The 21170-nt window shown below is 54.9% G+C and overlaps 1 protein-coding gene across 3 annotated transcripts in view; it reads left to right on the top strand.

Moving 5' to 3' along the window:
• Positions 1 to 19782, top strand: part of CORO2A (coronin 2A) — a 70967-nt gene extending 51185 nt beyond the window's left edge. For all 3 annotated transcript variants that reach the window (XM_004711078.2, XM_045296646.1, XM_045296647.1), the window contains 10 exons: positions 4283 to 4399; positions 6948 to 7097; positions 7973 to 8152; positions 8936 to 9052; positions 10598 to 10702; positions 11900 to 11996; positions 13135 to 13247; positions 13469 to 13559; positions 14360 to 14619; positions 16836 to 19782. In XM_004711078.2, coding sequence (XP_004711135.1) covers positions 4283 to 4399; positions 6948 to 7097; positions 7973 to 8152; positions 8936 to 9052; positions 10598 to 10702; positions 11900 to 11996; positions 13135 to 13247; positions 13469 to 13559; positions 14360 to 14619; positions 16836 to 16967 — 1362 coding nt within the window. In that variant the 3' untranslated portion in view covers positions 16968 to 19782. The remainder of the gene's footprint in view (positions 1 to 4282; positions 4400 to 6947; positions 7098 to 7972; positions 8153 to 8935; positions 9053 to 10597; positions 10703 to 11899; positions 11997 to 13134; positions 13248 to 13468; positions 13560 to 14359; positions 14620 to 16835) is intronic.
• The last annotated feature ends 1388 nt before the right edge of the window (positions 19783 to 21170 follow it).

Here is a 21170-nt window from a genome sequence, read left to right as displayed (position 1 = left end):
TTTTTTTCCTTTTCCCTCCTTTTTAGTCGGCTGCCATATGTATTCCCGGATTGGGTCTGGCCCTCACCCCAGGAGTGTATGTATGTAGTAGCTTCCCGTGTCCTTTTTGCATTTTAAAGCTCCCTTGGCAGACTCCTATTGTCCTTGTCCTTTTGTGCCAGGCTTACCTGGTCAGCATGATTTCCTCCAGTGCTAAGACAGGGAGCCTTCACGCCCCTCCTCACATACAGGCTTCACAACAGGACTCCATCCCCAATATCCCCCTAACCTTCCTCTCCACCTGAAGGTATCTGCCTGCTTATAATCCCTGTTCTGAACTATATGAGGGTAAGTTTCACACCGTGTGGCCCTTTACCCAAAACTAAATACCACTGTTTCCTTTAAAAAAAAAGAAAGGAATGTTGTCTTCGATGATCACAGTACATTCTCAACGTCAGTAAGTTTAGCATCTAATGTACCCTGGGGGTCCAGAGGACCCCAGCTTGTCTTTTAAGACATGTTCCCTTCCGGTACAGGGTCCCATGTAGGGTCAGTCTGTGCCTCTTTCTGAGAGCAGAGAGCTGACTTGTAAGTGGGGGAGCCCAGGACCACCTCTCTGTTTGCAGAGCTACTAAACTGCGTGCACAAAGCCCCGTGAACCGCTGGCTCAGATTGCCTGCTCTTTCTGCGTTGCCAGAGGTGACGTGGACACTCTATGCCCACACCCAGTGCAGCTGCCTGCCTGCCTGCCTTCAAAGCACGGTCTGAGGGCACCCTGCAGCGCTGCACCGACCTGACTGGGCAGGGTCTCAGCGACGCCACACAGAAGTGCAGTGGTCACTGCAGGGAGGAGAGGCTGCTGGGTGCCTACTTCAGTGTTCTCTCTCAAAGAATCCTGAGGTTGGTGGTGCTGGAAGGCCAAGAACTGCGTCTCGTGTTCACCTTGCAGCCAGCCCCTTGCCCTGCAGCACCCTTAAGCATCTGCTGGAGGAATGCCCTGGGCCTCCTCCTCACCTATCTCACTTGACGTAGCAATCACCAATGGAACATTCTGCTGGTGGGCTCAGGACCCCGAGGGTGGGTGGTAGATGTGGAGTGGCACCTGCCTGGGCCCTGGTTCCTGCCCTGCCTGGACCATGTGGGACGGCCTAGACACATCCCATCCTGCCGCATTCTCGAGGTCTGTAAAGTGAGCCGGACGGATGCTAACAGCTGTGATGGACGTGCTGCTGCCCTGAGACTCCAGGAATCCAAAGTCTGTCAGTGGAGTTGGAAATCTTAGCTTCCGGGCCTCATGGCATGGGCTCGGGGACCCAGGTGGTCCTCCCAAAACTACACAGAAATTCTCAGCAGGGACAGGGACAGGGAGGGAAATGCCCTCTGATAGAGCATACAATCAGCACGGATGCCAAGGCGGGCTACTCCGCGGGCTTTGGCCTATGTAGAAGACAGGTGGTCACAGCCGCACTCTAATTCAAGAACAAGGCCACAAGCCCAGAAGTAAACCATGCCCACACGACAGTCGCTGCACCTCATCGCCCTTCGCCTGCCTCTGGCATGGCCTGACCCGCGTTCTGTCTGTGCGGGTGCCTCCTCAGAGCAGCTCATGCCCATGCAGGCCCTGCAGTGTGTGCCCTTCGTGCCTGACTCAGCACTATGGGTTCAAGGTGCCTCCACCCATCTTATAGCCTATGTCAGCAATCCTGTTTTCCTTACACCCCAGCCTTGACCGATTTGCAGAAGTAGCTCACCAGGCCTTTCTTCTTAGTCTGTCTTAGTTAGGAAGTGCCCCAGAAGGGTGCCCAGCATCCCAGCCACACACAGGCCTCCAGGGGTGAACCGGCTGGAACTCAAACCCAAGTCATCCCGCCCCCATGGGAGACCTCAGTAAACGCTGCCGCTGACCCACCACCTCTCTCCATTTCTTTTCATAGCTGGATCATATTTCCCTGTTAGGGTAGACCGTATTTTTTTATCCGTTCATCTGTTGAATGTTGGGGTTGCTTCCACTTTGGGGCTATGAGCATCCAAGTTTTTGTGTGGGGATGAGTTCTCAGTTCTCTGGGGTCTATTTGAGGGGTGTGTTAGTCCAGGTGGACTAGAGAAACAAATCCAGAGGCACGCAAATGTCTTTGAGAACTTTATGTCAAAGAGTTATTGTATATTAAGAAACATCCCAGCCCAGTCCAGATCAAGTCCATAAGTCCAATATTAGCCCTTATGTCCAATACCAGTCTATAAATTCCTCTTCAAACTCACACAACCCATGCAATGGTGCTGCATGCAGGAAGATCACAGGCCAGGGGGTGGGAAGTCTTGTGGATCCAGTGGCAGTGGAAGCATCTCGGTGCTGGTGTGGGTCTCCACATGGCTCCTCCAGCTCCAGGCCTCTGGCTCCATCAGTGTAACTCCATGTCAACAGGAAGACGAAGCAGAAAAGAGTGGTCCAGTGAGCTATTTATCTCCATCACGCCTCCAAATGGCGTCATCAAACTGCGACCTGATTGACAGGCTAAACACCCTTTCACTCTTACTAGTCTCAAGTTGACAACAGATTATGTAACTACCACAAGGGACTTTAAAAAAGTTCATGGTAAAATGGAATTAAAAGACAATGGAATTTTCCCATGAACTCTTTGAAGCCCCTCCGCCCTTAAGGCCGCTGGCTTGCTGGGGCATGTGGTTACTGGTGTTGAACCTTTTGAGGAACTGCCTGATGGCTTTCCACAGCAGCTACACCATCTTGCACGCCCATCAGCAGACTGTGCCTTTTACTGAGCACCTACTATGTGCTCAAACCTTGGTGGCCCAATGGTTACAGCATCTGACTGCTACCCAGAAGGTCGGCAGTCCAAACCCCCCAGCCATTCCACAGGAGAAAACCTGGCTGTCCGTGTTCACAAAGATTGACAGACTGAAAACCCTAGAGCCATGGTGCTCAGCCTTCCTCATGCTGCAGGCCTTTCAGACAGTTCCTCATGTGGTGGGGACCCCCCAGCCATAAAGTTATTTTCATTGCTACTTCATCACTGTCATTTTACTACTCTTATGAACCGGGCAACCCCTGTGAAAGGGTCGTTCAACCCCCAAAGGGGTCAAGACCCACTGGTTGAGAACCGCTGCCCTAGAGGGTTGCTATTATTAGGTTTCTCCCGTAGGAGATACCTTGATTCTTGGGTTTGCATGAGAATGAATTCACGCTGAAGCCTGGTTTGTGATCCAAGTGAGTTTTCACAACGGACGGAAGCAGTTTCAGGTTTTACAGTCTTAAGAGTACACGTTATTATAGGAAAGCATGCCAAACGGTGCCTAAACTGTGCCAGGGCTCACCACTGAACACAGGCAACCTCGTGGGACTGCACGACCACACGTGGTAGCCTGAGGCCAGAGAGACCACAGTATGGCCCAGTGGGCGCAGGACCGGGGTCGAAGAGCGAAGATTTAAAAAGGTAGGGGCGGGGGCAGTCCCACAGTCAGGGTGTTTGCGGCCTCGGGCTGGGAGTCGTCAAAGGTATTGGCTGACCCCATTGGCTGAATGAAACCCACCTGGGCCCACTTTGGGCCACCCAGGTGTACCTCGGGCTTGATTTGGCGTATGCTCAGTAGTCTTTATGATTGGCTAAGGCTCGTCTGATCCTCCTCCAACCTCCTGTAGTGGGCCTTCAGGCGTGGGGAGGGACAACCCTCCGTCCCTGTTCCTTGCTCCCTCGCACTGTGAGACAGAATTGAACCGACAGCCGTGAGTTTTTACCAGGTTCATGTGCCGGCACAGAACTAGCCGAGGACCGCCGATGGCGGTGTCGTTGTAGGTGCCTTCAAGTCGGCGCTGACCCACCGCGACCTTGAGCACAACAGAATGAAACGCTGCCCGCATCATCCTCGCGTGCTCCTGTGCCTGAGCCCATTGTTGCAGCCACGGGGTCCGTCCATCTCCTTAAGGCCCTTCCTCTTTTTCACTGCCCCTCAGCTTCACCAAGCATGATGTCCTTCTCTGGGGACCAGATGAAGGTTCCCCATCCCTGCCTCTAAGACACACTCACCGATCGATTTGTCCCTGGTGGTGCAGTGGGCAGCACACTGAGCTGCTAATCACAAGGTCAGCAGGTTGAACCCGCCAGTTGGTCCGTGGGAGAAAGATGAGGCTGTCTGCTCCCGTAGAGATTTGTGGTCTTGGGAACCCAAAGGGGCAGCTCTACATGATCCTATAGGGTTGCTGTGGAGTTAACATTGCTGACAGGCTGGCTGACTTAGAAGCTGAACTTGGAATCAGTCCCCGCACTACCCTCTGGCCACTGTTTTGCAGACAGGAAAGTTGGACCCTCACTACCCCAAGGTCTGTGGACACAGAGGAAACGTCTTAGACATCAAGTGGAACCCTTTTAATGATTTCGAGATTGCCTCCTGTTCTGAAGATGCGACGGTGAGTGCACGGGTGGGGTGGGGGTGGCGTCTGTGCTCGCCCGGCTCCTTCCCTGCTGATGAGGCCCCATGGGGGGTTGTGGTAACAAGCTGAGGAGGGAAAGGTCTGGACCCTGGGGGCCTCGGGAGCACCGCCCTCCTTTCCACGGGCCCGTTTCTCCACCTGTAAGATTCGTGTGACAGCTCCCACCTGTTATGAAGATCCATGAGGCTCCTATTCCAGTGGGAAAGCCCACCCTTTGGAGGAACATTTTGATGGCGGCCACTTAGTCTCACAGAACACGGGCAAGGTGCTTCAGGAGGGTAGGAGTGGCGCCCTATATGAGTACAGCCGCCAAACCCAACCCAAACCTTCACAAGACAGGTTCGGGAACTGTTATGCATCTTGTATGGGTGGAGACACTGAGGTCTGTAGAAAAGAAGGGTGATAACCCCCAAGTCCCCGGAGTCCCTAACTTTCCCTCCTCGGTTGATAGTCCCTGCCCCCACTGAGTTCCCTGTTAAGTATTTACCATTTACTCTCTGTGTGAAGGGTTGGTTTAAAACAAGGGCTTACAGATAGGATCGGCAATTTCAAACCCAGGTAAAAGTCACAGTTACCACGTATGGTGAGCCTGCAGTGTTTCTGACTCCTGTGTACCCTACCGCTCAGCAGCCCCACACGGGAGGGTGATCTTCTGACGGAGAAGCCAAGAATCAGAGAGACTCACCAGTTTGCCCATGGTCACAGAGTGTGAGGCAGACCGAGCCGGGCTTTAGACCGAGGCCCGTCTGACTCCAAAGGCCATTGCCGTCCCACTTCTCAAAAGCGCAAGAGCCACAGCTGGAGAAACGTGTGGCAATAGTAGCAGAAGCATGGACCGAGGAGGGCTGCGGTGGCGGGAGAACTCTGAGCTGCCTGGCAGCCAAAGCAAAGAGGGAAATACACAGAAAGTACATTGCAGGACCCTCTCTCTGATCAGTTCATCAGGAGAGGCAGGCGGAAAATCCTAACAGGGGGCTGCTGAGGGACATAAAGAACAGTGCCTGCCCAGGTGGTTTCACCCGAGGCAATCAGGCCCTATAAGACGTGGCCTTGTCGCCGATGAGTGCAGACCTGCTGACCAGATATCAGACGCCGGCATGTCCCCACGGCTGCAGCTCCTGCGCTTTCACAGTCTCTGAACCAAAGCAAACCGGCTAACTCCTTGCCACGGGGTGGCCTCTAGCTCACGACAGCCCTGTAGGACAGAGTAGAACGGCCCTGCTGGGCTTCTGAGGCTGCCAGTCTTCACAGGAGCAGAGAGCCGCCTCCTCTTTCTCCCCTGGAGCGGCTGATGGATTTGAAACGCAGCCCTTGTGGTTAGCCCAAATGATCACCCGCTCCTCATCAGAGCTCTTTGGAGAATCCCTTAAAGGTCTTTCCAAATCCTTACCTGGCCCCAGGGTTTTTGGCTGTCTGGCCCAACCCCCCAGTGGCAGTGGGGAATGGGCATGATTGTTGGGACTGGCAGTGCCTTTCTGCCCCCAGCAGGGGCGCCAGAATGAATTCAGACCCATGGGAACCAAGTGCTGGCAGTCTCCTCCTTGCTCCCCCCACCCCTACCCGGCCCCCGTGGGAGGAGGGATGGATGGCTCTCCGGGTGAGTGGCCAGTCCTGGCTGCTGCTATGCCCAGATGGTGCCCCCACTCCCAGAGAGGCCCACCGAGCGTCTGCCCTCCTGCCAGGTCCGGTTCTTGCAGTCACCGCCCTCCCCCACCACCCTGGCACTCCCTCAAGGCTTCTTAGTGGTAACTCCGAGCTGACCAGGAAATAAATATTTGCGGATAGACGTGAAACAGAGTCTACATGAAAACCCCGTGCCTTTCCAGATAGGAACACGCAAGGGCCTGCGTGCCCTGTCGGACACTGAGGAGCTCCGGCCAGCACCCTCTGGCCTCCGTTTTCCTCTGCGGCAGACACCCCCAGTGCTACCATGTGTGGACGCCGTGAGCGGGGCCCACGTGCTGCCCTGGCAGCCCTGCTGTCCTGCCACACTGTTAGCCGCCATGCCTTTTGACTGAACCGAGGTCCACCTGCCCGGGCTTCCTAGGGCTGCAGTCTGGAAGGACGCCCCAGCCTTAGCCCTTCGATAAGCCCCAGTCAGTTTCTTCTCCTGGCCTTTGGTTCCCCCCTTCCAGGCAAGCCAATCAAGGGCTCCTCCAAAGCACGGATCTTGCTTCTGCTCGGTCCTAACCCAGAACTTCCACTGGCTCCCTGGTTCCCTGAGGGTGCAACACAGACATGTCGTCGAGGCTCCACCCTGGGTCTTTGGACTTGGATTGGGCAGACCACTGCACTTTAGGGGGACTTCTAGACTGGGGGACAGAGGTGCTGAGATGACTTCTCTTGGCCCCACACCTGTCCCTGCTGGGGGTGGGGTGAGGGTTGAGGGGATTGGTGAAGCCCTGGACCCTCCGAGGGTCCCTGAGTGGAATGTGGTGAGGCAGAGCGTTCCCCCGGGGCCCTGTCTCTGAGCTGAGCACAGTCCACTCCGTGGTTCACGCTCCCCACCCTGTCTCGTTGCCAGATTAAGATCTGGAGCATCCCAAAACAGCTGCTAAGCAGGAACCTCACAGCCTTCAGGAAGGAGCTGGTGGGCCACTCCCGCAGGGTGGGCCTGGTGGAATGGCACCCCACAGCCGCCAGCATCCTCTTCAGCTCTGGCTACGACTACAAGGTGGGTCTGCCTGGAGGAGGTAGGCTGGGCTTGGCCCAGAGAAGCCCCTTGCTCCCAAGTCCTTGGTCCCCTCCTGGCTGTGCAACCTGGGTGAGTCCCTTGCCTCCTCTGTTTCCCAAGCTGTACACAAGTGGGGCTGGTGGGTCCATAGCCAGGCTCTTTAGCCTTTGCCTGGGGGTTACGGCGGAAGTGCGAAGCCTCCGATGGATAAAAGAGCGGGGGCGATGGGTTGAGGGGCTCTAGAGTGGGGGTGATGGAGTTGAGGGGCTCTGGGTTTCTACCTCCTGGTCAGAAGTTGTCTCTTAGGCTCCTTCTGTAGGTGTGATTCTGGGGGCAGTGGGCATGGATTGCCTGCAAACCGAACAACCTCGCTGCCGTCAGTCTGCTGACTCACAGCGACCCCCTGTGGGTTTCCGAGACTAACTGTGAACGGAGTACAGCGCGCCCTCCCTCGCAGGTGCTGGTGGTTTCAAACCGCAGCCCTTGAGGATCGCAGCCCCATGCGTAACCACTACACCACCAGAGTCCGTGGCCTTGTGGATCTGTGGGACATAGAAGCTGCTGCTAATCAGTCTGAAACTCCCTGGGTTCCCTGGTCCCGGGTCCCTCCCCACCGGCATGTTTTGTTGCTCCAAGGCAAATGGTGTTTTCCTTTCACTGCCAGACTGACTCTCGGAGTCCCCCGCTCCCACACGGCAGCTCCAGCTGCTGGCCCAGCCACCAACACACACACACACACACACACACACACACACACACACCCGCCCCCAGGGTGCCACCTGCAGCTCCCCTCCAGGGATACCGAGTTTCACCGGGGCCTGGGCAGCAGCGGCGAGGGGCTGCTCTGTTCAGCCGGCTCTTTGCTACACACGCAGGTGATGGTCTGGAGCCTGGACACTTCGGACTCTGTCATCATGGGCCCCGTGAGGACCATCGAATGCCACCAGGATGTCATCCTCTCAATGTCCTTCAACACCAACGGCAGCCTGCTGGCCACCACCTGCAAGGACCGCAAGATTCGCATCCTCGACCCTCGCAGGGGGGCTGTGGTGCAGGTTGGTGCTGGGCTCGGAAGCACCTGGTGCAGAGTGAGGATGGGGCGAGCTGGTGGGGGGCGAGGCGGGAGCTTCTGAGACCCGCCTCCACTCTCGGTATCTCCTTCTGATGCCCAGCATCCTTGGGAGGGAAGATGGCCCTGTTATCCAGATGAAGCAACAGAGGCCAGAGAGAGGGACGTGGAAGTCCAACCTGGTCTGACCCTGACACATGGGTTCACCTCAGCTGTCACTGGCCATGGGGACGGGGTGCTGTTCCCCCACCCTGTGACCTTCGGGAAGGGCTTTCTGCCCTCCAAGCCTCTGCCTCCTGGCCCACAACTGTGGATTAAATGCAGTGTAACACAAATGGCACTGCCCATCCACCCTGGCCCACCACCACCACAGGGTAGGGGTACAGCACATGCCCAGAAAGAGCCTGGGACTGGGCAGAAGTCTGCCTCACCCATCAAAAACGCAGACTCGCTCCCATGGTGTCGATGCCGACTCATGGTGTCTCTACGAGTTTCCGAGGCCGTAACCCTTTAACAGGAGTAGAGAGTCTCCTTTTTCTCCCAAGGTGGTGGTTTCAAACTGCGGCCCTTTCAGATCACAGCCCAACTCCCATCCACTACGCCACCCCTCAGTCAACACCGGAGCGAGGCGCTCTGTGCATGAAGGCTCCTAGAGGTGGGCCCTCGGGCCTGGGCTAAGAAAGGAGGGCATTTCCAGAGGCACAGCAGGCCAGGGAGGCTGGAAGGCCCTCTCGTGTCTACCTGCCACCAACCACACGTGTCCTCCCAGGAAGCCAGCTACAAGGGGCACCGGGCCAACAAGGTGCTGTTCCTGGGGAACCTGGGGAAGCTGCTGTCCACCGGCACGTCCCGATGGAACAACCGGCAGATGGCCCTATGGGATCAGGTGAGCCCCCCTCTCAGCTCTTCATTCCTTCCTCCCTCAAACACCGCCAGCTGCAGGAGGGTGGGGGGGCCTGGCACGAAGCCCAGGGAGATGCTAGCAGCCACACCAGGAGCGAGCTGGTCTGGTCTTGGGAGAGAGGACAAGGGGCTGAATGTGGGGCCAGGACTGGGGCTGGTGGGGACAGAGAGGTCCTTTGGGACAAAGGGAGCAACGTAGGGATGAAACACAGGGGGGTGGGCAGGAAGCACTTGTCATTCCGAGTGGCCATGGGAGAGGAGGTGGCTGAGTGGGCAGTGGGGATGGGAGGGCGCTAAGGGCCAGGCCAAGCAGCTTGGGTTTGAAGGCGTACTTGGCATGAGTTTCAGAAACTGGGCAAATCACTCCCCTTTTTGGAGTTTCCTTCATCTCCTAAAAGAAATCAAAGACGGGCAAGGAGGGAGCAGCATGGGGTGAAGTGTCTGAAAAGTAGCTTGCTGATAGCAGACTAGGACGTGCAAATGTGTTTAAAAATGTCTCCATGTGAGGGCAGCCCTGGGATTGGACCTCAGCAATCTGGGGAGGGTACGCCCTAGGCCCCACGCTCTCTCACATACAATCTCAATCTTTCTCGCTCTCTCACACTCACAAGCTCTCACACACACTAACTCAGCCTTTCTCACATATACACACTAATTCCATCGTGTGTGTGTGTGTGTGTGTGTGTGTGTGTGTGTGTGTGTTAGGCAGAGTTCTCTAGGGAAACAAAACCAGGGCCCTTATGTATGTGTGTGTGTGTATACTTATACAGTGAGAAAGAACATAACAGCTAATTAGTCCACATAGCAGTACAGAGGGCTCAGTTCAACTCACTTCATGGAACAGTTAATACACTGGAAGTCCTTCAACTCTCGTGAGTTCCCAGGTCCAAGGTCAAAGAAGCAGACAGCAGAGTCTTCCCTCGGGTAAGGCAGGCAGAGTGTGCCCGCAGGCAGCAGGCAGCAGGGTGGGTCAGCAACAGTCTATAGCTCTGGAGCTTAGCTAGGCAGACCCTGACGGGGTCTGAAACTCGGCAAGGTAACAGGATGCACCAGCATCGAGCTCAAGCAATGTGCATACGCAGGAAGCAGGTCTCGAAGGAGCCTGAAGCTCTAGGGAACATGATCCACAGGTTGGCTTGGCCCACAGGTAGTATAGCACACAGGTTGAGGCAGAGAACTAGCTAAAGCAGCAGCACGCTGGTCCGATCACCAAGGAGCTAGAGACAGGAGCGCGCCTTGCAGAGCCGTTTATCTCGTTGCCCTCCAATCAAGCTGTGACCTGGCTAAACTCTAGCTACACGTTCCTATTGGCCTGGTTGGCATGATAAACCTAATTCTCTCTCTCTCTCTTTCTCTCTCTCTCTCAATCTCTCTCTCTCTCTCTCTCTCTCTCACACACAAACACACACACACACACACACACACACACACATATCATGGCAGAAAATCTGTGTACTGTGTCAGCCACATCTGGGGTGAGGGCCCCGTGAGTGACCACTGGCCTTCTTGGCCTCCCCTTTCCTCACAGGACGACCTCTCTGTGCCTCTCACGGAGGAAGACTTGGATGGCTCCTCGGGGGTGCTGTTTCCCTTCTACGATGCGGACACCAACGTGCTCTACGTGGTGGGGAAGGTCAGCCCAACGTGCGCAGGGAACTGACCCCTACACCCAAGGCAGGAGGCCAAAATGCTGCCAGCTTGTCCGCTCTGCTGCCAGACAGCAAGTGGGGCCATGGAGGTGGGGCAGGGGCACACCACAACCTCGGAGGCCCACCCAGGATGTCCAGAGGCAGGAAGAAGACACCCAGGGGCCCCTGGTGGGGGGCAAGCAGTTCTCCCACCCGATTCACAAGTCTGCATGGAAAGCTTTTGGGTTTCCAAGAGACACGTCTGAGTAGTTGTGTTGGAATGTGGGTACCCGTGCACTACTACTGCATGTAGAGGACCTTGAAGATGGACCACAGTGGGGAACCTCAGTAGGGCCTTCTCTGGCCCTGCAATAACAGTCCTCCCCTGTGGTCCCGGCATGCTCCTGCCCACCTGAGGCATACATGCACACAGGGCACCTCACTGTCTACTCTCACCCTGCCGTGAGCCCAGCACCCCTCCCACCAGGCCTTTGATAGATACTTGCACGAGTCCCCTCCCCAGCTCTGACCCTGATGCGGGCCCAGCTGGTATATCCCAGCAGAGGGCTCTCTGGGGTCTCCCTTGGATAGGGCCGGCTCCCATGCTGGACAGCCCTGGTGACATGGTGGGCTAGGTGCTGTCGGGCAAGTTCAAAACCACCAGTCGTTCCTCGGGAGACAGACTGGGCTTTCTACTCCCGCAAATGATGACACTCTTGAAACCCCACAGGGGCAGTTCTACCCTGTCCTGTAGGGTCTCTGTGAGTGAAATCTACTTGGTGTGTGTGAGTTAGAGGTTTTCGAGGCTACTGCCTTCGATCGGGGAACATCTCCCAGTTCCCCACCCCCACCCCTGTTTCGGACAATATGGTGACAGAAGCTCCCCCCTGGCTGGTCTCTGAGGGTAGTCGGCTCCAGCCTCCACTGTGGTGCTCAGATGGGAGTGGGGATGGGGCCATTTTGAAAGGACAGGGTCACTTTGGGTTAGGGTTGGCAGGGTGGATCCTTACAATGAGGATCCACCTCCCCCCTTGGTGTTAGGACCCCGAGCTCCCTGGTGTGGTGGTTTCCCTTTGTGAGGAGGGTCGGTCAACCAGTCCCTCTGTGAGACCAGGTTTCTGCTGCGTGCCGCTGCGGGGGTGGAGGGGCGCCGGGTGGGGGTGGGTAAGACCAGTTCTGACTCTCCCCTTCATCCTCCTCAGGGGGATGGGAACATCCGCTACTACGAGGTGAGCTCAGACAAGCCGCACTTGAACTACCTGACGGAATACCGCTCCTATAACCCGCAGAAGGGGATCGGTGAGAGCCGGGCCCAGGGCAACGGGAGACGGGCCACATTCTGTAAGGGGAACGGCCGCGTGCCAGTCCCAGGGCCACAGGAGAGGAGCTATAGTCTGTAGGGAACGGCCACATTCCATCCCGGGGCGACAGGAGACGGGCCGCATTCTGTAGGGGGAACGGGCCCTCAGGACTGCTCTGCGGTTGTCGCGGGGCTGTCCTGGAGCAGGTTCGGTGTGGGGAGCTGAAGGAGAGGCAGGGTGAAGGTGCCAATGGGTTGCCCCGAGTGCTCACAGCAGTAGCAGGCAGGCGTGAGAGGCCGGTCCCAGAGACCTGCTGCCCAGGCCGACATTCTAAGTGCTTTGGGCTCAAAGGAGGAGCCCTGGCTGCCCAGTGATTAGGGTTGGGCAGGGTCCGCAGTTTGGAACCTTGGGAGGACATAGCTCTTTGGGAGAGAGATGGGGAGGCTCCCCTCAAAAGGTACCGTCTCAGAAACTCACAGGGGCAGTTTGACCCTGTCCTATAGGGTGGCAGCAGTGAGTCTGGTTTGGAGTGGGTGGGCTCAGAGGACTGTGGGACTGGAGTTGGGGAACCCTACGCAGAGCAGGAGCCCTGGTGGCGCAGGCAGTTAAGTGTTCCGCTGCCACCCAAAATCTGACGGTCCAACCTGCCTCTGAAGACTCCCCTTGGCCGGGAAGTCAATTCTGGCTCAGAGTGCCCCTACAGGAGAGCCTGAACCTGCCCCAAAGTGTTTCCACGACGGTCATCTAGAGGAAAGATCTCCACACCTTTCTTTGATGGAGTGGCCGGTGGACTAGAACCCCAATTTCTATGGGCAGTTCTCCTCAGTCACATGGGGTTACTATGGCACCCAGCAGCATGGTAGAGGTCTACGAGACTGATTCCAGGCCTTGACGTGGGGACTGGTCTGCTTGTTTCCATTCTGTTTCCTGGGCTCTGGGCCTGGCCCGGCCCAGCAGAAGTATTTTGATCACTGTTTGCTGAGAGCAGGCAAGTAGGGGTGGGGTGGGGCGGTGGAGGGGGAGAGGGGAGTTCTGCTGACCTTCAGATGTATGGTCTGGTGTTTCAACTCACCCTGGGACCCTGCGGCCACAGCCTAGCCTGTAACCTCACGTCCCTCTGGGCCATCTGCCCCCAGGTGTCATGCCAAAGAGAGGTCTCGATGTGTCCTCCTGCGAGATCTTCCGCTTCTACAAGCTGATTACGACCAAAAGTCTCATCGAGCCTGTCTCCATGATTGTGCCCCGGCGGGTAAGGGCAGTGGGGCCGTCTGGGGAAAAGCAGGGCCAGGGGTGCGGGTCCGCCATAGAGAGGTCAGTGGCCACTGCCCAGAGGGGGAGGTCAGGGATCCAAGAGTCCTGGGTCTCACCTCAGCAGCGGGTGGGAGAGACTAGACTCCCGGCTCTCAAGGACCCCTCTCAACTGGGCAACCCCTCCCCTCCCCACCTCTTGTGCTGTCCTGACTTCTGCAGTCGGAATCCTTCCAAGAGGACATCTACCCGCCGACAGCGGGGACTCAGCCCTCTCTGACCGCTCAGGAGTGGCTCAGCGGGATAAACAGAGGTGAGGAGAGCAGAGACCAGGCCTTAGACAAATGTGGTATGGGATACCCAGTGGGGGACATGGGGTCCCCAGTGGGGGGCATGGGAGGCCTGTTAGCCCTGGGTAGCTAGAGGGTCTGATTCTTTCATAACTCTGATAGTCTGCCTGGGAGCTGGAGGTGGTCACATACAGGTCCAGAGAGGCTGGTGCTGTTGTCGCCCAGAAAACCCAGCTCAAAGGCACTGCCTTGTGGGGACTTCTTTAAACTCTGGGCTGGGCAGGATGGTGCGATAGTCTCAGCCAGAGCCTTCCTTCAAGCAGCCCCCAGCCCCATTATTCCTGACCCGAGAGACCCTCTAGACAGCAGTCCGCACCCTGCACCCATGGCTCTTCTGCCCTGCCCTGCCCATGAGGGAAGGAGGGTCATTGCCATCTGCCCACTCCCCAGTGATTGACATGGCCCTCCTCAACCCCATTCCCTTCACGACCCAGTGGCTGAGGGGCCCAGGGGAAAGGAAGAGCCTCTTTCTGGGGTGTGAATGCATCCCACTTCTGTCGGAGCCTTCAGCCTTGCCCCTCTCTCAGGCTCCAGCTCCTCACCTGGGGTGGGGGTGGGCGGAGATGAGTGGACGTGGTAGGTGGCTGAGTGCAGTGTGGGGGCTGTCGGGGGCTTCCAGTACTGGCTTCAGTGTGGGTTGTGCTGATGAGCCTGGTTTGTGTGTCTGCGGGTGCTTCTGCCTGGCTCTGCGTGTCAGTGCCCCACACCCCCAGCTGTCTGTCCATGGGTGTTCAGTCCTGACAATGCCTTGCTTCCTCCCCAGAACCGCTCCTGGTGTCCCTCAGGCCGGGCTCTGAGCTGCTGAGCCCCAAGCCACGGCCTCCAGAGAGTCCCCTCTCCAATTCCAACACAGCAGCCCCAGCCTCGCCTCCATCTCCAGAGGCTGCCCGGAGGCCTTCCTTTCTGCTCGGGGAGAGGGCCCCACGCTGGGCAGCAGAGCACAGGCTGCCCGAGGAGAAGAAACGCTGGTTCACAAACGGCTTCGACGTTTTCGAATGCCCCCCACCAAAGACGGAGAACGAGGTGGGGCCTGCACAGGGCTGACTGGGGGGGCCTCTGGGGGGTGGGCATCATGAGAGAGAGCCAAGAAGGTGAAAGTGAGGGTGAGCAATGCGGCCTAGTCTGGTTCAGCGAGCAGTGCCAAGGTGGCGGCTTCATTCCCCACCAGTCCCGTGAAGAGAGAGTCCCTGGGCACAGCACACGGGTGACTCCCTCAGCAGCTAATTGAAAGTTTAGAGGTTTAAGTCCACCTAGAGTGCCGCGGGAGAAAGACCTGGAGATCTACTTCTGAAAAATCAGCCATGGAAAACCCTGTGAAGCACAGCTCTGCTCAGACACATCCGGGTCGACTCCTTGGCTGCTGCTGCTGAAATGAGAGGGTTTGGCCTGAGAGGTGTTACAGGCAGCTGATGTTGTCGATGATGGTATTGATGTTGATGTTGTTGGTGTTGATATTGAAGTTGTTGTCAATGTTGTTAATGTTAATGTCATTGGTGTTGATATTGATGTTGTTAATGTTGATATTGATGTTGATGTTGATGATGTTGATGTTGTTGATGTTGATATTGATGTTGTTAATGTCATTGATGTTGACGATGTTGTTAATGTTGTTGAAGTTGTTGTTGTCCTTCTGGCACTCTGGAGCTTCTCTGCCTTCCACATCAACATTTGTTAAGTGCCTACTGTGTGCCAGATCCTGTGTTAGACACTTAGAATAGATGGTCTCATTGAGTTCTCTCCACAGCTTTAGTTAGCCAGTGGTGCTGTGGGGAAAATGCCACAAGGGGAGGCGATAACAAATAGACCGTTCTCCTCGGGCAGTTTAGGAGGCTAGAGGTCTGCACAGGGGCACTGGCTCTGGGAGAAGGGCCATGTTCCTCCCGCGGTCTTTCTCCCCCACCTCTGCTGACCTCTTTCTTTATCTCAAAGGGGATTAACTTAAACACACCCCACACCGATCTGGCCCCTTCTCGTGACAAAAATCCTGTTTCCAAAAGGATGGTGAGCACAGGATTCTCCACATGTAATTTGCAGGGAGTTGGTTGAGTCCTTACCAGTCAGCTTCCACCGGGAAATCCGTACACACCAATCTCGAGTCAGGTGCAACCCCATCAGAGAAGGAAAACAAAGATGTTCCCACTGTGGAGAGAAAAGACGAAACTCAAATTCTCCACCATCCAGTTGATCAACGACCCACTAGGACAGAGTAGAACTGCCCCTGTGGAGTTCCAAGACTGTAACTCTTTACAGGGCCAGAAAGCCTCATCTCCCTCTTGAGGAGAGACTGTCGGCTTCAGACTGTTGATCTTCTGATTAACAGCCCAGGGCCTAACATCACACCACCAGGGCTCCTCTGCACTACATAGAGTGCTAGAAAGAAGGGTAAGAGCGCTCCCTGTGAAAGGAGGGAAACCTGTGAGACCCGGAAAGCAAGGCCGCCTGGCACGTTCCAGTTCTCACAGGGTTAGCTACAGTAGCTGAAAGCATAAGGCCCAGCCTCTCACGGAAGGCTTCCGGCCTGAGCTCTGCTAAGGACTTCCCAACCACAGCCTCACACCCTGGGGCTGGCTGGCTGTAAAACCCGCTGCCATGGATCCCCCACCACAGCGACCCTGTTCGCCCGAGGAGAGCTGCTCCCGAGGACTTCTGAGACTGCAAGTCTTTATGGGAGCAGACTGGTGGGTTTGAGCCACACAGCACTTAACTCACGGTGCCACTAGGGCTGTAGGCCTCAGTAAGCGTTTCTCCCAGTGGTCCATGGGGCTCCCAACACCGCGACCCTCGAAGGGGTGTCCTGGACACCCAAGAGGAAGATGACAGTCCGTAGCAAAACACTCAACACTTAGTAGCTGTTACAACAATGCTGCCTGACCCTGGGTTCCCAGAAGAGGAAATAGAAGCTCAGAGGGTAAGTAACTTAGCCCCAGGGTCTCACAGCCTTTGGGGTGCTGCCACAGCTCCATCCTCCAGACTTCAAGACCAAGTTTCCCTTCCTCCATCCCATGGGGGAATAATCCAAGGATGTAAACGATAGCAGAAACGTCTCGGTATTTTCGAATTTCCTGTCTTGGGTGGGAAGAAACAAGATTGTTATCCAAGGTCTGTGCTCAGGGCTTTAGCCACACCTACCTGATCACCTCTTGATTTTGAGTTAAAAAGGCAGTCACATTTTGGCCTCTCTGTTGGTGTTCTGCTCCCTTGGTCCCAGGTAACCTTGCCTCTGTCCTTTGCTTTCCCAGCTGCTACAGATGTTCTACCGGCAACAGGAAGAGATCCGGCGGCTGCGGGAGCTGCTGACCCAGCGCGAGGTGCAGGCCAAGCAGTTGGAGCTGGAGATGAAAAACTTGCAGAGGGACTCAGGGAGGTTCTGAGCAGGGGCCTCTGCCCTCCTCGCCCTCAGGGACACCGTGCCACCCCACGGGGTGGTGCAGCACCAAGCCGCAAGGCCCCCCCACCCCCCGAGAACAACCACTATTCTATATTTGATACCAGAAAAGGACTCTCAGTCATGAGACTCCAGTGGGACCTGGTGCCGCTTTTCTATCTGCCGTCTCCTGCAAGAAGTTTCCAAATCGACTGGTTTTAGATGACACCTCACTTTCTGTTTAAGTCTGTTTTTAAGAGCCGAAGACGAGCTGCCCCTTCTGAAGGGGAAAGAACCTGGTAGAACGTATGGGCCGAGCTCCTTTTCTTCTAGGGAAAACGCGATACGGCTAGTAAGAGAAAGGAATGGAAGTTTGGAAATCAGTCATCGGGTTCAACTCCCCATTTTACAGGTGGGGAAACTGAGCCCCAGAAAAGGAAGGGCAAGTGACTCCATCGCCAGAATATTTGAGGTTCTCGTCTCCTAGTCTGTCTGTGTGTCTGTCTGCAGCTTCGGGGCTGGTGCAATTCTCAGCCTACTTACTGGGCAGGCAGGCTCTGGTTCAGGCTTAGCTCAGTGACCGTCGGAAAGCCCCGTCCCCCTCTCGTCTCAATTTCCCCACCCGATCAAGGCCTGGGGGGTGGGGGTGGGGGGACTTTGAGCCCGCTGTCTTCAACAGAATCTACTGAAACCTTGGCTTTGGCCCCCCATGGGGTGATGGTGTGGGTTTGCCGCTGAGACAAGACAGAGGGGCTGAGAGAGTTGCGCCTTAGGGGAACGAATCAAGAGTTAGCCCAGTGTAGACCACAGACCTGAGCGTCAAACCAATCCTCTCTTCAACCAGAATCAGCCAGAGGTGGGTAAATCATCTCCCTTATGTGCGTGGGGACACCACACCAGAGAGGTGTCCGACAAATGGGTTCCACCCAAGTTAACAGAAGAGCGTTCCCCTCCCACCCCACCCAATACTAGAAGCAAGGGAAGCTCTCGCCACACCCAGGAAAGCTTCTGCAGAGGGGTAGCTGCCTTGGGCCAGGAGGCAGGACTAGATAGCTGAGACGCTCCCTTCCTGGCCTTGCGACTTCAGGAGTTCAGGTCCTCCCTTGTGAATCTGCTCGGAGCCCAGTTCTAAGGTTCTCTCTGAACCCAAGAGCCCAGAAAAAGACTGCGGGTGTCTGGGAGTCCACCTCGTCCCTCCTTCCCCAAGAAAGGCAGACCATGAGTGCCCCCCATTGTGCGGGGGGGCAGTATGTTAGAGCAGGCCCTGTGGTCACGCAAAGGTGAAGCACTCCACTGCTTAACCAACAGGTCTGCACTGCAAACCCACCATCAGCTCCTCTGGGGGAAGATGTGGCCAGAAAGATCCACAGCCTCGGAAACTCTGTGGGGCCGCTCGACTGTCCTGGAGGGTCTCTGTGTGTTGGAATAAATTCCACAGCAGCAGGTTTGGTTTGGGGTTTGCTTTGTCCATTTCTGTCACCTTGGGGGTGTTGAGAAAGTTCACGTGCTCAGGCCTTGCCCCAGAACAACGAAATCTGATTCTTGGATCAAACCTGGGCATGCATCTGTCTATTTATAACGCTTCCCAGGTGACTCTTCGATGCAGTGAGGACCCGGGACCAGTCCTCTGTAGTAAAACAAGGACAATAGGCCCCAAACAGGGGCTGAGGGATGCCAAAGTCTCCAGAGAGCCAGGACTCAACCCACATCCTTTAAGTCCTGGTATGAGGTCCCTAAAAAGTCAAGAAGTGTTGTCCCCAACCCTCATCATTCTCAAAACATTTGCTCTCCTGTGTGTCCGCTTCCTCACCATGGCTGGTTCCCCTGTCTGTCTGCATCCATCAGGCGCCCACATTCTGGCTCCTTTTCTTGTCTTCCGTTCACTCAGGCACTGGGGCTTGCTCTGGCCTGAGGCCCCAGCCAAGCTTGCCTTATTATGCTCTGGAGGAAAAGGCCAGATTCCAGGCCTATCAGGGAAGCCGAGCTCCACTGGATGGAGCTACTCCTCCACGTTTGTGGCCAGCACTTCATGGTTTACAAAGTTGCCCCACCTCTGCTCTGCTGCAGGGGCTCATTATCCAGGCCCAGAGCCAAGACCTAGCCATGGAGCCGTGAAGAAACACCCGGGCTGGGGATTCCTGGCTGCAGGGGAGCAGAGTTGGAGAGCTTTGAATTCAGCACCCCTCCTCTGTGCCACCCCTTCTCTAGCCCCCTGCCTCTGAGGGACCCAGACCTCATGCTTAAAGAGGTGTCTTTGAACAAACATTTCTTTCTTTCTTTCTTTTTGTATCTAGAATAAATTATTTAAATTATTTCTCAGCCAGGGAGAGGGATAGGTAATTTTTACCAGATATTTTTTTAAGCGCTTTTTTCCCTTTTTTAATTAAATTTTTGTTTCTGTTCTTGCTGCTGGACTGGGACTTGCCGAGAGCCAGCAGGGCCCAGCCAATGGCAGAGGGGCACTCGCCCCTTTGGAAAGCACTGGGCTGTTGCCCCAGGACCTTTCCGAGAAGGAGGGCCCATTTGGAGATGAGCTTTGTGGTGGTGATGGAGGTGGCCCAGTCTCTACGTTGGCTCAAAAGTCATTGTTCTTCCTGGGACAAAGGTTGAGATTCTGTCATGAGAGAAACAGCCCAAGATTGATTTTTGCTTCTAATATGAAACTGTGCCTGAATTGTTTAAATGATTGCTCTGCCATTGTTTCTGACAATTTACCTTTGTAAACACAAAATGAGAATAATGAAAGTGAAAATAAATGTTGTGGAATAGTGCAATGGAAAGAATGGAACAAATAATAAAAGCTGGATAGAAGTTTTATTCTATGGAAGCTCTCTTTTTCTTGATTGTACCACAAATGCTAATTAAACATCTACTGTTTGGGCCAGACATCACGCAGGGATATGAGACAAACATGGTTCCTAATTGGTGTCACCAATCAGCTGCTCACCAAAAGGTCATCAGTTCAAACTCACCCGGCCGCTCTGTGGGAGAAAGATGAGGCAGCCTGCTTCCAGATAGGGTACAGCTGATTGCCCTGTGGGGCTGTTCTACTCTGTTTTATGCGGTCACTATGAACCGGAGCCACCACTTCGCAGTCAACTTGTCATACTGTGCTGGCTTGGTGTTGCTGTGATGGTGGATGCTATGTCACTGGTACGTCCCATACCAGGGTCACCCAAGGCGAACATGTTCCAGCAGTGCTTCCAGACTAGAACAGTCAAGGAAGTAAGAATAGGTGGTCCACTTCAGAGAAATCGGCCACTGAAAACCCTCTGGGCAGCACCAACACATGGTCAGTTACTGGAAACCTCAGGAAGAGAAGCAGGACATTGTCAGGTAGTGCCAGAAGACGAGCCCCTCAGATCAGAAAGTACAACTGAGGAAGAGCTGTTTTTGCACCGTAGGATCGACCACAATGACAGAGAGAGGAAAGCCTTTGGGCCTCCGTGTGACCCTGGGGCACGACTCAAAATGAGAAGAAATGGCTGTCAACCCCCATTAATAATTGGAACTTGAAATGGACAAAGTATGAATCTAGGAAAATTGGAAGTTGTCAGAAATGAAATGGAACATAAAGATTGGTATTCTAGGTACTAGAGTGCTGCAATGAACTGGTATTGGCCATTCTGATCAGAAAGGCATATAGTTGTTTTTTTAAGTCATTTTATTGGGGGCTCATACAACTTTGATCACAATCCATACATCCATCCATTGTGTCAAGCACATTTGTACATCCGTGGCCCTCATCATTCTCAAAACATTTGCTCTCCATGTAAGCCCTTGGTATCAGCTGCATATGGTTTACTATGCCAGAATAACATATCGAGAGGAACAGGGGTTCAGTCATGGTCAAAAAACACATTTTAAGGTCTATCGTGAAGTATGATGCTCTCTGCGATAGGATAATTTCTATCCCCACACAAGAAAATCCAATAAATAGAATTATTATTCAAATTTATGAGCCTAACCGGGTGAAATCTAGAATACCAGAAAGTAGCAAATACCAGAAAGATGTTTACTGTACTTGAGTTTTTTTGACTACGCAAAGGCGCTGAACTATACGGGTCATAACAAACGATGGATAGCTTTGAGAAGAATGGGAATTCCAAAACACTTGATTGTGCTTTTGGAACGTGTACATGGATCAAGAGGCCGATGTGGGAACAACAGGGGAACACTGCAGGGTTTAGAATTGGGAAACATGTTCATC

The sequence above is a fragment of the Echinops telfairi genome, unplaced genomic scaffold (assembly GCF_000313985.2).
Source record: "Echinops telfairi isolate 266 unplaced genomic scaffold, ASM31398v2 ScPeMD7_7410;HRSCAF=8448, whole genome shotgun sequence".
NCBI classification, from domain to species: domain Eukaryota; kingdom Metazoa; phylum Chordata; class Mammalia; order Afrosoricida; family Tenrecidae; genus Echinops; species Echinops telfairi.
This window is presented reverse-complemented; position numbering and strand designations above follow the sequence as displayed.